Below are 15317 nucleotides of genomic sequence, written 5' to 3' on the forward strand. Positions count from 1 at the left end.
AATCTCCTCTCTCCGCCTGGAGTAGAGAAACAAGGATAAATCTACAATAATAACCCATATACAGATAAAAAAGCAATACTTTGGAATACCAGGGGGCTTAAGGGGGGGCCGAAAGTGGAAACTAGAAGAAAGACCTCTTTCCGCCTGAGCTCTGGCCTCTGGGTACAGAAACAGTAATATTTCTACAATAATGGGTTATATAAAGATACAGAAACAATAGTTTGACATTCTAAGGGGTTTAGATGGGCGAAAGTTGAAACTAGGAGTAAGACAGCAAATTCAATCTCCTCTTTCCGTCTGGAGTAGAGGAACAGGGTTACATCTACAATAATAAGCCAGACACAGATAAAGAAGCAATAGTTTGGAATACCAATGGGATTAAGAGGGGGCCTCTTTCCGCGTGGAGAAGAGAAACAGGGATAAATATACAATAATAAGTTATACACCGGTAAAAAAATAATAGTTTGAAATTCCAAGGGGCTTGGGGGCGAAATGGAAACTAGAAGGAAGACTCGTAAAATTCATTCTTCTCTCTCTCCTCATTCTCTCTCTTCCTCGGCTTGGATCTCCGATCCGCCGCCGCCGCGAGATCCGCCATCGCCGCCGCCATCGCCGAGCTCCTCCACCGTCCGATCTAGGTCAAGAGATCGGCCAGATGGACGAATTTCCCGGCCTTCTTCGCAGAGATTTCGGCCTTCGACCGCAGGGCAAGGCCGCGCCCATGGCCACCGCCAAGAACAGCACCGGATCGACCTCGATCTTCCACTCCGACGCCGGCGATCGGAAGAACATCGGCAAATTTCAACGCGAATCCGACGATTTCTTCTCCTCCGTCGATCCCTTGTTCGGGATCGGCCAAACCCGCGGGAATCCCCCGCCGGTGTTCGATAAGCCGGTCTACGACGAGGAGGAGGACATCTTCAGGGGGATTCCGGGGTTGAAGAAGGGGGGAACGACGGCGAAGAACGATGATCTGTTTGCCGGCCTGGGGGGATCGGGAATCAATGGAATTGGCGGTCGGAGTGCTTCGATCAACGTGAAATCTCGATCTGATGATGATGATGTTTTTGCTGGAGTTGGGGGAAGAAGTACTGGAGCTTCTTACAATGATGATCTGCTCGCGGGTCTTGGCGGCGGGAAAGGGTTTGATCAGAAGAAGGGGTCTGGTTTTAATTCGAGCCGTTCTCCCCCTTCGTATGAGGATGATTTTCTCGGTGGTTTTGGGAGCCAGTCGAGCAGAGAGACGAGGCTTCCAAAGGAAGATTTTGTCTCTGGTTTTGATGATTTGATTCCTGGGTTTGGTGGGGGAGGCCGATCCGATCAGAAAAGGTTCGTGCCCTTTATAAATTGCCTATGGTTTTCTTCTCAGTCTATTAATTTATTAAAAAATTGCGGAACACACTGCTCTAGAAGGAAATTTTGCTGATTGTACGAGATTTTGAGGTGATGATTGACAATTTTCTGCAAACCAAAAGTCAATCTACTGAAATTTTCTTTGTGGATTTGTACCTGGAAGAATGGCTTTCATGATTATTATCCATCCCTATGCGATTGTTGTTATTTTTATTTTCGGGGAAAATTAGGTTTTTCTTTCTTAACACCATTCGCTGAGCATGCTTTTTGCTCAAACGACTCATCTTTTGGCTTTGTGCTTCTTCAAAGAACTTTTTTACTGAATTAAGATTGGGTGGCAAGCGACACATATTTTGCCCGGGGTGTAGGGTCAACTGAGAAAGCTTTTTCGCGAAAGTCATTCTGGGGAGTTGATTTCCTCAAAAAAAGATTCTGGGGAGTTGATGTTCAATTTCCAAAATCTAGATTGTTGAAATTTCAATTTCCAATTTTCAATTTCAAATATCAAGAGATAAATGTGCTTTCTGTCCTACATGATCTTCGAGTGAGGTTTATTTCCATTTTACTCAACGTGTCTCTTGCGTCTGGATCTGTAATTTCTTGTAAGAGTTTAATGTTCTCTCATTGATAGGATTTGAGTTCATTCTTAGAAAAAAAGTTGTTAGGAGGTGAAAATTATTCATTAGAAGATGTCAATTGTCTTCACGAAATGAATCGACCAAGGAGTATGTATGACTCCATCAATCTACTTTCACTGTTTGTTTTTGTTATCGTTTGTTCTTCTGCCACTGATAAGACAAATGAAAATTATTTCCAGGAAGAGTTTGGTCTTCTGTCTCTGAAATAATCTGTGAAAAGTATTCACGAGAGCATGCCAAATTTCTATTAATAATCTGTCCGCAGAGCAGTATGTACATCTCCATCGGTCTTCATATACTATTTTCCTAATGTACTACTAATTTTCATTTTTGCGGTCTGGAGATTATTTTTTGTGATAGTTTACATTCAGAAGACTTGACCCAACATCTCATGCCAATTCTTTTTCCCTATCATCAATGTCTTCTCTTTTAATGAGTTAGTCTTATTTTTTAACAGCGGGTTGTCAGATAACAAACATCAATCATCTGTTTCATCAGAGAAAGCCTCAGCCTCTACAGTTGAAGATCCCTTCGCAGTTTTTGCTTCAGCAGCTGCAACCAAGTTCGAAGATTCCTCAGCCAAAAACGATGAGACTCGTGATCTGAGCGGATTCGATGACTTTATAAAACCAAAGGGGCCATCTTCATCCCATACCGGAAAAAATAAGGTATCTGAACCGATATTTTCGAACTCAGTGCATGTTGACAGTTCATCAGAGCCGTCCAAGCCTGTACATAAGAGGGTTGATCCAAATTATCAAGATACGAGTCATGTGCTAAAGACTGACGAAGAAAATCCTGACATAGATGATGATCTCTGGGTAACTGTGTCTGAAATTCAGCTCTTCACTCCCTTTACCACCGCTCCGCCTCCTTCAAGGCCCCCTCCTCCAGCCACCTTCAGGCCAAGCTCAAAGGACCCACGTGGGAGAGGAACGGTGAACGAAAAACTTTCTTCCCAAGGTGCCCCTGTTAGTTCATGGGATGAGCGTGACGATTTTGCCATGGGTAATCCTCCATATGGCAGCGAAGAGGGCATTGGAGGGAACTCAGCAGCGGCCGCCATGAAAGAAGCAGTGGACAAGGCCGAAGCAAAGTTCAAGCATGCGAGGGAAAGAGACTTGAAGGAGAGGAAAAGGAAGGATGAGAGAGAAGAGAATGAGAAAGAGAAGGAGAGGCTTGACCAGGAAAGGGAAATGGAACAGCAGAGGCTTGAGAAGATGAGAGAGAAGGAAGCTGAGAGGGAGAGAGAAAGGGGCCGACAAGCGGTTGAGAGGGCTACAAGGGAAGCACGAGAGAGAGCCGCAGCAGAAGCCCGTCAGAAGGCTGATAGGACGGCACGAGAACAAGCAGAGAGAGCGGCTGTTCAAAGGGCCCAATCAGAAGCACGCGAAAGGGCTGCACAGGAGGCCAAGGAAAGAGCTGAGAGGTTGGCTGCAGAAAGAGAGAGAGCAGCCACAGAAGCTAGAGATAGGGCAGAAGCAGAAGCTAGAGAGAGGGCTGTTGCAGAATCTAGGGAAAAGGCTTCTAGAGAGAGAGCAGCAAGGGAGAAAGCCGCTGTTGAAAGAGCTGCTGCTGAAGCTCGCGCACGGGCACAGCGGGCTGCTGTTGAAAGAGTTGCTGCTGAGGCAAGAGAAAGAGCTGCTGCCGAGGCAAGAGAAAGAGCTGCTGCCGAGGCAAGAGAAAGAGCAGCTGCCGCGGCACGAGAGAAGCAACAAAGGAGTAATGAGAATGATCTAGACTCGTTCTTCGGAATGGGTTCTCGCGCAACCAGTGCACCCAAGGAGAGGTCTACTCCCACTGTGAGTACAATTCCTTCTCTTTCTCTCATTTTCACTAAAAGCCTTTCACTTTATCCTGAGGCACAAATTGACATACATTATTTGTGTTCAACCTTTGGTTAGCAGGAATCTGTTTTTGAGGCCCAATTTACTAGCCAGGGTGGTTCGGGAAGAAGTCAGAAGCCTACCGCTCCTTCTGGTATGAGAAGACCCTCATCAACGACCAACATCATGGATGATCTCACATCAGTCTTCTCGGGTAAACGTTGTTTTAGTTTCCCATCATGTTCTTGTCGCTGTGCCTTTTGTATCAATCTCTTAATAGATTTACTCAATATCAGGTAATTCAGGAGACGAGTTCCAAGAAATTCCAGGAGAGTCAGAAGAAAGGCGGAGAGCTAGATTAGAACGGGAGCAAAGGACACGTCAGCGCACGGTACGAGTAGAAAGTTATTTAGGGTTTTGCGTATGGTGCTTTAACATGTTTTTTATTATTTTTGTGGAAAAAATCAATTTGCCTTGATAAACATGCTTTTAACATGTTTTATTATTTTTCCTCTGCTATGCAGGCAAAAGCGTTGGCTGAGAAAAATGAACGTGAGCTGCAAGTTCAGCGGGAGCAAGCCGAAAGAGATGTTCGTTCCCGAAAATTTTGCATTTTATGCACTGGCTTTTACTTTTCCTAATCCTTGTTATTTTACTTGATACTTCATTTAGAGGATCTCTGATACGCTGAATATTGAGATTAAGCGGTGGGCTGCTGGAAAAGAAGGCAACTTACGAGCCCTGCTATCAACATTGCAATATGTGGGTCTATCTACTTCATCCAAAGAAAATATTTTCTTCTGCTCTTACTTGACTGATGTTAAACTTCTTCGTATATTTGAATTTAATCTAAACCAAGTACTTGACTGATGAAGTAGAAACTTATGAAACATTTTGGAAGAAAATAAAGTAGTATTAATTTTTTTTTTTAAATCCTGCAGGTTCTGTGGCCTGGAAGCGGCTGGCAGCCGGTGTCTCTGACTGATCTTATCACTGGGGCGTCGGTGAAGAAGGTTTACAGGAAAGCAACTCTCTGTGTCCATCCAGACAAGGTCGTCTCAGGAACAGTACAACAGAAGTACATTGCCGAGAAGGTGTTTGACCTCCTGAAGGTAAAATCCATTCTACTCTGTTCAGAGAGTTTTCTAAATCATTTAACGAACGAGTCATTTCGAGCATGTGGGTACTCTGCCTTGGGGTCGTTGATTGGATCTGATAAAAAAAGTTGATAGATTGATCTGATCCAATCGACTGGAAGGACCAGATTGATTGTGAGAGGAGCTCTAGGTTCAGTAGAGAACGGGATAAAAACAGGATCAGTTTTACTATGCATTCTGATATTGAGATATACATGAGTGTATTCGGCTGGATTAATGTCGGCCCTGTACAAGTTACAACAGTAATAGACTAACGGGTAATATAGCCTTAAACTGTCTGCAGCATTTGCGCTTTACATGCTGCATAGTAATGCCGTAACAGATTCCTATTAGGGATGGGTTGGATTCCAATCGATCTGAGAAATCTATTAGAACCTGGGATTGACGATTAGATTGATCATGATTATGATCGGATCAATCCGATTAGATCAGTCGGACCAGACGAATCTAATCTGATAAACACTAGTGCCTGACCCTTTGCTGGATCAGCAGGTCCAGTATCTAACTTTATTTTTCTTTTCCTTCAGTTAAAGTTTGGATAACAGTCGACCCACGTTGATCCCATCCCTTAATTGGTGTTTCCCAATCTCTTATGTCACATTCATGATCTTTCTCAATGTTGAATCAATCAATGTTGGACCTGCGGAGGACAACTCAGTTGACTGGTCATTTCTCCATGTGATGACAGCAGTTGTTTGATTTTTGCAACAGGAAGCGTGGAATAAGTTCAACTCGGAAGAGCTCTTCTAGTTCTGTCAGATGCAGCCAACCGCTGTTCATACGCGCTCTTCAGCCTTGGCTTCTTGCTTCTCCATCGTCCCTGAACCACAGAGATGAGCTGGAAAAGAGCCTATATTGCAGGACATTGGGGATTTTTAAGCCAGGCTGGATACAAAAGCTATTTCGTGCCTACATTTTTTGTTTTTTTTCTTTTTTTAATATTCTGCGCGCAGATGCAGTGCCCCATCTGTATAGAGGGTTTGAACGGTAAGGCCGGGCGGTCGGCACGCTCGGCCAGTCTTATGTGAGTTCAGTTTCCCCTTCTCGTCTTTGTTTTTTCTCTTCCCTTCATTTGGTGACAGTTATTGTTTCTTTTTCTTGTTGTGCATGCTGTCGATTGATGATTGGTAAATTCTTCTTTCTCAGTCACGCACTGACCAAGATCTTGAATGTCAATAAATCCATCTCGCATTCTCTCCTCTTTGTCCATTTCTTTCTATGGGAATGAAAATGGGAATAAGCATCTACTTCCAGTAGAGTGGAGACAGGTTGGGACTGAAAATAGCCTGCTTCATTGAGAATATCATAATTTGTATTCTTCTGCAGGGATAATGTGATACAACCCCAGGAGTGGCCTACTCTAATATTTAAGAAGTATTTGAGGAGACCTAGACTTTTATTATAGGATTGATTGCTTAATTGCTGGTTTAAAGTTGCACCCCCCTGTGAGTAGTTTACAGTGATAGAAAGAGTATGATATCAGTTTGCCTGCTGGTATTTAATTTGTTTCACGGCGCGAGTAAACTGTTCAAACCACATACTGGGGGATTGTTTGAGTTCATAGAGGGCCTTATGGAGACAATGGGATGGCGTCATGTAAACTTCCTCAGCGAGATGACCATATAGAAATGCATTTTTTACATCAAACTGTACAAGCCCCAAATTGCTGATTGGCTATGTAGGAAATGAGGAGCCTGATGGTGTTCATTTTGGGTACAGGTGAAAATATTTACGTATAATCAACACTATGTTTTTTGTAAGGCCCCGGACGACTAACGGTGTTTTTTAGGGCCCCAACTGATTGTCAGCATTATACTTAATAATGTAGACCCCATGATAACCAATGGAAGATTTACCTGGAGGAAGATGATTTAGTTCTCAGGTCTGGTTTGCATATGAGGCTGCCGTTTCAGCATTCATAGCTTCTTTTCTATGGTGTTGGGCAAGTACCTCTGATACGATCCCTCGTGGAGGACATGAGGGGGGAAGGTGGGGGGCCGGTCGGCATTCAAGAAGTATGGTTAGTATGTTGGAGTAGATATGCACGCGATGCAGGCCAAATCGCCAATAATGGTTGAACATGGATATAGTATAGGGGAGCTAATTTTGATTGCGTTGAATAGAGTCTCGCATATTAGTACCCAGCGGTTGATGTGGATTATAAAATTATTCATTGAATATGGCATCCTTAAGATCAAGATATGTTGCGTGGGAGGATGATAACACAACCCTTTTCTGTGTTTGAGTAGCTAACAAAGGCACGAGTACGTGGGGAGCTAATTTAGAAGTTTGGTGGGGATATAGATGAACATAACAGTCACACCCGAAGAGGGAATGTTTCAACGATGTGGGTGAGCAATATGAGAAGTGTTACTTACACCTACGAAGGGGGATTTGCACTTAAGTGACGAAATAGAATATAACCAAGTTTTTGTTCAGCCCCTCAGTTTGCTTGAGGTGCATGAAAACAAGAGGATTAATATATTATCCCTTGCATCTTAAAGTAGAATTCATAAACTATCGAGCATTATAAGTACAAAACGGTCTAATTTATGGATCGTACTACAGGTAAGCGTAGCTGAAAATTTGTGGATTATAGTAGGAAAGTAACATTTATGCTTCATTAAGTGAATCCAAGTGAGATAGATAACATCATTTGTAAGAATTAAAAATCAGTGAAAGCCATGTAATTCAATGAACCAAGATGGTCCTCTACATCATGGTGAACCAATTCAAACATACTAGTTGTGGAGGAAATCAGAAGAAGCATAAATATTGCACTTATGCGTAGCAAGATGGAAAATTTCAGAAAACAAAGATATCCATACATAAACCATTTCAGATATATGTATTTTTTGCATATGAAAGGACAGGTGTCTCACCTGATGATGGAGGATCCAAAATTGGTTTTCCCTGTCTGAGAGCAAGCAAGATGTGATCACCTCCCCGGCTTTAGACGACAAGCATGATATACCATCTTGGGAAGAACACAAGTAATAGAGATGATCTCAAATCCTAGCTAGGTCATGTTTTAGGCCCTTAACCCCATCACGAAGGAATGCATGTACCCAATCAAATATTAGCTAATAGGATGGAATTTGGGAAAAAAGTTGTTGTATAGATATAAGACTGACGGAGAATTGAGGGACATGGAAGACATGAATTTGAACACCCAAATGGTTTAATCTTGATAATACCAAATCCTAGTGAATGTAACAAAGTGCCATCTGTAGCCTGGACATTCTTAGTACTATGGCATATTTCAGTACTATGACATTCTTAGTACTGATTTCAAGGGAGTGGAAAATTTCTTGCAATTGAAAAACATAAAGAGATACATGAGTGAACAAGGAACATGGAGCCAAAAATTTCAGCAGCCTTAAGTTTATTCCTTAGGATGTGCAGTTCATGTTGCTCCTCTAGATCCTTTTCAATGGTAATCCCATTGTTGCTCTTGCTATGCATTTCATCTGCCTAGGCAGGGCGGCCATGGAGTTTACATAAAATGTCTTTCATATGGTGATGTCATTGACAATGGCTTCACCATAATTGCCCGTCATCATCTTCATCTAGCCCCATAGGTGGCATTTTCTTGGCCATTGGATGGAGTGTTTTTAGTGGGTCTAGGTCTCTAATTAGTATGCTAAAAAAATCAGCTTGACAATGCAAGCATAATTTTAAAGTGTAGAAGCTGGAGGGGTTAGAGTAAATCAACTACCTTTTTAGTGAATCTGGATGATCATATCTTCAAAATTCAGTTTGTGCTCAGGTTTGAATAGTTGACTCTATCATTTCCAATTTCATGTTGGAGCCCCTTTAGGTAATGATGAATCCTATTACACTGAACATACTATCTACGCACTGAGTTAGCTGTAGGTGGATGATAGAAATGAATTTCCTTTCACAAGGCACAAGGTTGATTTGCATTCTCTAATGTACTGTGATTTTCTTCAAGTAGGGTCATAAATCAATCCACAATATCATCAATCTGAGATTCATCTTCTCGCATCAAGTATTTATGCTGAACTAGATCCCATGCTCCCTTGGTGTGATCATAGCCTGCATAAGATTTGCCAAGGAGGTACAGGATATTGATAAACCAGAGTTTGGGTTAATAAGTTGTTTTAAGCCTCTGACTTATGAAACAATAGTTATACAATAAGGTAAGTTAGGATCAAATCTAAAAGGAGCAGGTAATAAGAGAGTAATTTAAAAAAAAATTAGTGATGTCATTTTTTGGACTTTTAACTATTTTATAAATAGAAAATCAACGAAATGAAGGAAAACTAGTCAAAACTATTTTAAATAAACATTTTAAATCTTAATCTTGTTTCTCTTCAGTTATAATAATTTATTACAATTTTTCGGAATAGTTTTGGTATTTTTAGGGCAACAAATAAAATTTTAGGTTCCTAAAAATTTTAAATATTTTTTTTAGGAACCATAGGCCGCCCTTCTCACAGTGATATTTGCAGACATTGCCGCACCGTCGGGCCGCAGAATTGGGTAGAAATGGGTAGTGGATAAAAAACATTGTAACTTTAGCTGTTGGAGGACTTTTTAGTCTCCTTTAATGCATTGGAAACTTGAACTATACGCTATTCTATGGTATATTTACACTAGTAAAACAGTGAGAAAATCCAAATCAAACATTCAGGGGATCACAAAAACCTTGTTCTCACTTCCCCGAAGGGCCAAGTGACGTTCTTTCTTCAAGAATTTTGATCACTGTGAACTCTCTTTCCCATATTCTTGTAGCACAAGAATGGATCAAAGAAATATGATGCATTAGGCCTCCAATAACAAGTTGGGGGCAGAATTTAAAGATGTGGTACAAACAGAGGAAAGAAGAGATTAAATAAAAGTGTCCTAACTCTCTCAGCCACTGGATTTAATCCAAAGGGTTTGGATGACTGGATTATTTTATTTCAAGCTTGGATCTAATTTTCTTCCATCCCAGATTTGAAAATAGGACTTTCAAATTCAAATTGTGAGTTAGTTCCACAATTCTTGTCTTTAGTTCACCTAGTTCTTAAAGAGGTTTGAATGAGCTTCTAGTGTGGGTTTCTTCTTATTATCCAAGATATGGCTTCGGTCTCTCCTTTCATCCGTTCTTATACCGAATTCACCATTTTATTTAGCTAAGTGCTCTTTTTCAAATAAAACTCCAATAAGATATGAGAAATCTACTTGACTCTAAGGAGACAAGTGGCATTAGTATCAAAAATCAATAAAATATACAAAAATAGAGTGTAGGAAAAATAAGAAATTTACTCATTGTATTCTTAGATAGTGAATAATGCATGTGAAAATATAAAAATAAGTGGTAAAAAAATTATAAAAATGTAATTTTATTATTCTAATTTGATGAAATCAGATATCATTGCTCATTTTCCATAGGAGTGTCATCTGTCAAACGATACTCTTAAGCATGAGGATGAAGCGTCCATTGAGCGTTCTTTGTCCAATGATAAAGGTTATGACCTGTGAATAGATTTTATGGCATGTTTTGTTAAAGATGAGTGTATCACTTATCTCCCATTGATGTGTGTGTACTCCTATGTTGGCTTCCATTTCAGTGATAGATAAATAAAATTAAAAGTTCGTTGAGAAAACAAATGAGACTCTCCAGTTAGTCGAAGAAGTGTCTGCCAATTAGTAGAGAAGGCCCAAAGTTAGAAAGACCCATAAATGACTCACAAGTATCACTGGGCAAAACTCCCAATAAGCAGCCATCCAAAAAAGACCGAAAATTTGATCATTTTGTGGAACGCTCCTCTAGAAGAGAGTAACAAACTGGATGAACTGGGACACACCTCTTGATGAAACTGACAAACCAACCAAAGGAGAACCTATTATTTACTGCTACTGCAGAAAAGAACATGCCCAAGTAGGATAGACCAGGAATGTATGTCGGCTGGACTCATCATGGAGCCAAATAATCATTGAACGTAGTCTGGATCACACAAACTGTTGCTTTCTGGCATTAGGAATGAATCATGTCTCAATTCATCCTAGTTCATCAGATTCGGGATGTGATATGGTAGTTATGAAGGATGAACTGGAAATGGATAGTTCCAATAAGAATTCATTCTTGAATAAAAATTCAATTTTGGATTTAATTTCATCTATTCTATGACCGAAAGAGAGACTTCAAGAAATAATGGATCTATTTGCTCTATCAATAATGGATCCTGATCCGGTCTATCATAGGGGATTTACCTTTTATATTTTTTCCTACAAATTGGACCAAAAAATTATTGAATAGGGTATTCAACTCCAGAGCTGAATTGAAAAAGAATTTTTTATTGGTTCTACCTCATACTTTTTATGAAGAGAATGAATCCTTTTATCAAAGGATCGGAAAATCCTCAGTCTATCTCTACTGCGGGAATTATTTGGAAGATCCAAAACTCAAAATAATGTGGGCAACACTTTTATTTACTCTGATACCATTTGACGGAATCTAGTGATCGAAAAGATATCATAGTGGAACAAGAAAAGATAAAAGTTTGGGTCATTTTTTAATATTCATTCTAAGCATAATATATACTAGGTGTATTAAAGTGTTCATTAATAAGGTCTAGTACAACCTTAAGGATCTGGAGCATGTGCGCCTCATGTGCTGGGTAGTCATATCGTAACTTATAACTCACATGCGTACAATACCCATTGCATTTTTAAATCCTAAAAAATTATCTTTGAGGAGTTCAGTTGGTATAAGATTCATCCATAAGCTAATGGAAATACTGGAATCTGTAATTTTTTACTAGAAGATCATCATATTTTTAATGCACTTGCATGAAAAAAGAAGAAAAATACCTTGGAGGATGTTCTCATCTGATATGTGCAATATATTATCTATTCAAAATAATTATAGGTTTATTGATTGACATAATATGCCAAAAAATGTAAATCCCATTGATGTCTTCTAAAATTTTAAGCGTGTAATTGATTTGGTCAATCCACCGGTTCGTAAATTCATTTCCCTGAACATCTCCAAAAATCATTGACTACCCAACTTGTATATTGACAACAAAATGTGTTTTTGCCTCTCTCATGGGTATAAATGCATGCACTTTTAATCGTGTGGTATGAACCATGGTGTGCTTCATGGCGGGTATGAATGATCTGTCTCCTTATTTCTATATCTATTTACATCTCTCTCTTATGTGAATCCGTGGGCTCAGAATGAACTCAACTCTACCAATATCCAAAGTCTATGAGCTTGGTGGTCAGCAAGAACATGAATGCCAAATCACTCACTAGAGCCTTAGTTCTTCTCAATGTCTAGGATACTACATTTAATCTTTCTCATGCATGAAATTACTCACATACTTAATATTTAACATTGGGGGTTTATGTTTTGTCTTCATATTAAACCATTAATTAAAATTTGAAAACTCAAAATCAAATTTCAGACATTGAGATCATTTTTGGGAGCTTTTTTAAATGGGAAGGTGCATTGATGCAGGAATGACATCTATTTGAAAAGTCTTTCTTGAATGGGTGATTAAAAGACTTCAATCTTGATCAAGCTAGAAAGGTCAAAATGACCAGAATGAGGAATATGGGCCTTACAGGAAATCGATTGTGACTGAGTTAGAAATATCTGGTTAACCTGATCTATGGCTGGCTCAATCCTGTGGCACCCTACTTACAGGTTATGAGATCAACTCCAAGCGACAAAGTATATGATTCTGGTAATTTTTCTCCTTTCATAATCAATTCATGCAATATTACGCTCAAAAAAGGTGTATGCATATTATCTTTCCAAAGATCCCAAATCATGCACTGGCATGGTGTGCTGTCTTACACGGATTCTTACAAATATGAATCGCTAAAATCAAACGATCAAAATAAGCATCGAATAGTTTTCATCCTCTTGAGATATTGATATCAACTAGGTGTTCCCACATGTCTGAGGAACTTGAAATACAGGCTGACTCAGTCTGGGATGATTCAACCCAACAATTCTGCACATGGAAAATAACTAATCTAGCATAGTTTACATATCCACATGAGCCCAATAAGCCTGATTCTGCAACCTGCTAACTTTAGACCCACTCATTGTCCACTAAGCCCACTCTAAAATTTGATACAGGTCCAAGAAGCCCATAATTCCCGAAAAATAAACTAATCATTAAAATTATAACTTGACATAAACAGTTCATTTATTTACGAACTATGTCTACTAAATCTCAATGTTTTATGAAAATTTCTGGAAAATCTAAAAATCTCATTTGAACTCATTTAAAATTTCAAAGTAATGAGTCCAGGTACCCTTGGGCAAGATACCTCGAGTACCAATGCCCTAGGTTGATCGTGCACCCTCCAGTATGCTTTCTAACTTCAAAACTCCAGGTTCCCCAGTCCTGATGTTCGATTCATGTGTAATATTTACCTAAAAAATAATATAAAATTTGAAACAGTATGCATGCAAATTAATCGTATGAATGTGTATGAAACAAATTATAACATGTATTATTTGAATTAATCATGTGAATAAAATGGTGACCCACAATTTATAAATGCATCATATGAATGAATATTCTCAGAGGGATGGAAGTCCTTACATTGCCCATCAAACACCATCTATCAGTGTTAGGAAATTAATGGCCAGCCCTTCGACTACAATCCATATCTATAGACACATGGAACAGGTCAGAAACTCACCAACTTTTGAAAAATTCATGTTATCTAAAAGCAGTCCGAAAATCATATTAATTCTTAATTAAAACACATAGGTGCTGTAGATTGATAACATTGATACATGACATGCCTCGAGGTTAAATTTACTATATTTTATTCATTTTATAGACTGAAAAAACTAATGATCATTTAATTATATATTGATCAAGATGTTGATTCCCATTTTATATTAATTGGTAACAATGCATAGGTGTTGTAGATTGGTAAGATTCATACATGTCATGCCTCTATGTTAAATTTACCATCATTTAATTCATCTTCTAGACTGAAAAACTTATGTCATCATTTAATTATACATTGATAAACATGTTAATTCCTATTTTATATTATTTTTATATAACTTAAAATTTTATTCTGAGTGAAAATGAAGCCCAAATTTAATTTGGAACTCTCACAACTTCTGATGTTGTAATATTAAAACCATCAAAAGCTTATCACTTTCTCATACATGAATATTGAATCAAGTTCTGATTATTCCAATTTTCATGTATTTTTAGAGAACTACTACACTAAATGCATAAATAAAACAATATTACAGGACAACAAATATTTATTAGATTCATTTAATATTTTTTTATTGTTACTTTGATTGTTCTCAACTTTATGGTAGTTATATATTTTCTATGTTAAATTCAGGAATAAAATAAAATTAAAAGTTATTTACTTCTTGAACTTAGTTCAATATTTTTGAAACGTTTCGTTTACTTTTTATGGTCCTTCAAACATTTAGTGCCACACTGGCACTCTGCCTCATGGATCTAGGATGAGAGATAAAATCAGACACTGGAGAATTATTTGACTTTGAATTGTGTGGAGAATGATAATGATCCAAGATCTTTGGTAAAAACTTGAGGGTAACTTTGTCTCTCTCGATTATATCCATCCATTCCCTCTAATACATATTTATATATAAAACCCCCATCTTAGTAAAAAAATTCACCCTTGGGTTTTGTTCACAATGGAGTGATTTTCTTGGTTATTGTGAAGAGAAAATTTCTGATCAAGACTTGTGAAGAGAAAGCACTACTTGACAAAATCTTAATATTTATTTAAAATTTTCATCTTTGTCTTTTCCTAGGTTATTGTGATCGAGGACAGCCAAGGTTTTCACCTTCCCCAGACCCACTAAAAACTCCACCACTTACCATGGTGTATCCACCTCTATCTCCATTGTCACCAACAACAATATATCAGCACCAACAACAATATTCTAATGCTAGCCAACATGTATCCCCCACGATCTCCCATACTGTTATCAGTGGTAAAATCAGTTTGCTCCGCCCACCAACATCATGCACAGTGGCATCGATTCACGCGGACCTTCTGAAGCTTTAGTTAAGGTAATTTAATTAGAATTAACTATTATTTCTCTCTATCAAATTCATTAATAATCCTAGAAGTATTTCTAAATTTTGGATAATGTGGTTAAACAAGATTAATATTTTTTCACCATACTAGAATTTTTTGAATTAATTTTTCTAGTTTCTTATTTTCAAATCAATTTATTTCATAAAATAGGTACTTCTTTTAGAAATAGAAATACAACTGAAAATTCAATATTCAAATCTTACTCCATGTGGATTCAACCATTACTCACACTGTGCTCATGATAAAATTATAAATACTTTTGT

The 15317-nt window shown here is 38.5% G+C and overlaps 1 protein-coding gene across 2 annotated transcripts; it reads left to right on the forward strand.

Moving 5' to 3' along the window:
- The first annotated feature begins 530 nt into the window (after positions 1-530).
- LOC144712619 (auxilin-related protein 2-like) lies at positions 531-6123 on the forward strand. Of its 2 annotated transcripts, none has more exons than XM_078586870.1 (8): positions 531-1329; positions 2449-3793; positions 3896-4031; positions 4114-4208; positions 4342-4407; positions 4490-4579; positions 4759-4929; positions 5686-6123. In XM_078586870.1, the coding sequence occupies exons 1-8, from the start codon at positions 656-658 to the stop codon at positions 5722-5724; spliced, it is 2616 nt and encodes an 871-aa protein (XP_078442996.1). In that variant the 5' UTR covers positions 531-655; the 3' UTR covers positions 5725-6123. The 2 variants fall into 2 exon arrangements, with proteins under 2 accessions (XP_078442996.1, XP_078442997.1); XM_078586871.1 differs by having other exon boundaries at positions 3899-4031.
- The last annotated feature ends 9194 nt before the right edge of the window (positions 6124-15317 follow it).

The sequence above is a fragment of the Wolffia australiana genome, chromosome 15 (genome assembly GCF_029677425.1).
Source record: "Wolffia australiana isolate 7733 chromosome 15, ASM2967742v1".
NCBI classification, from domain to species: domain Eukaryota; kingdom Viridiplantae; phylum Streptophyta; class Magnoliopsida; order Alismatales; family Araceae; genus Wolffia; species Wolffia australiana.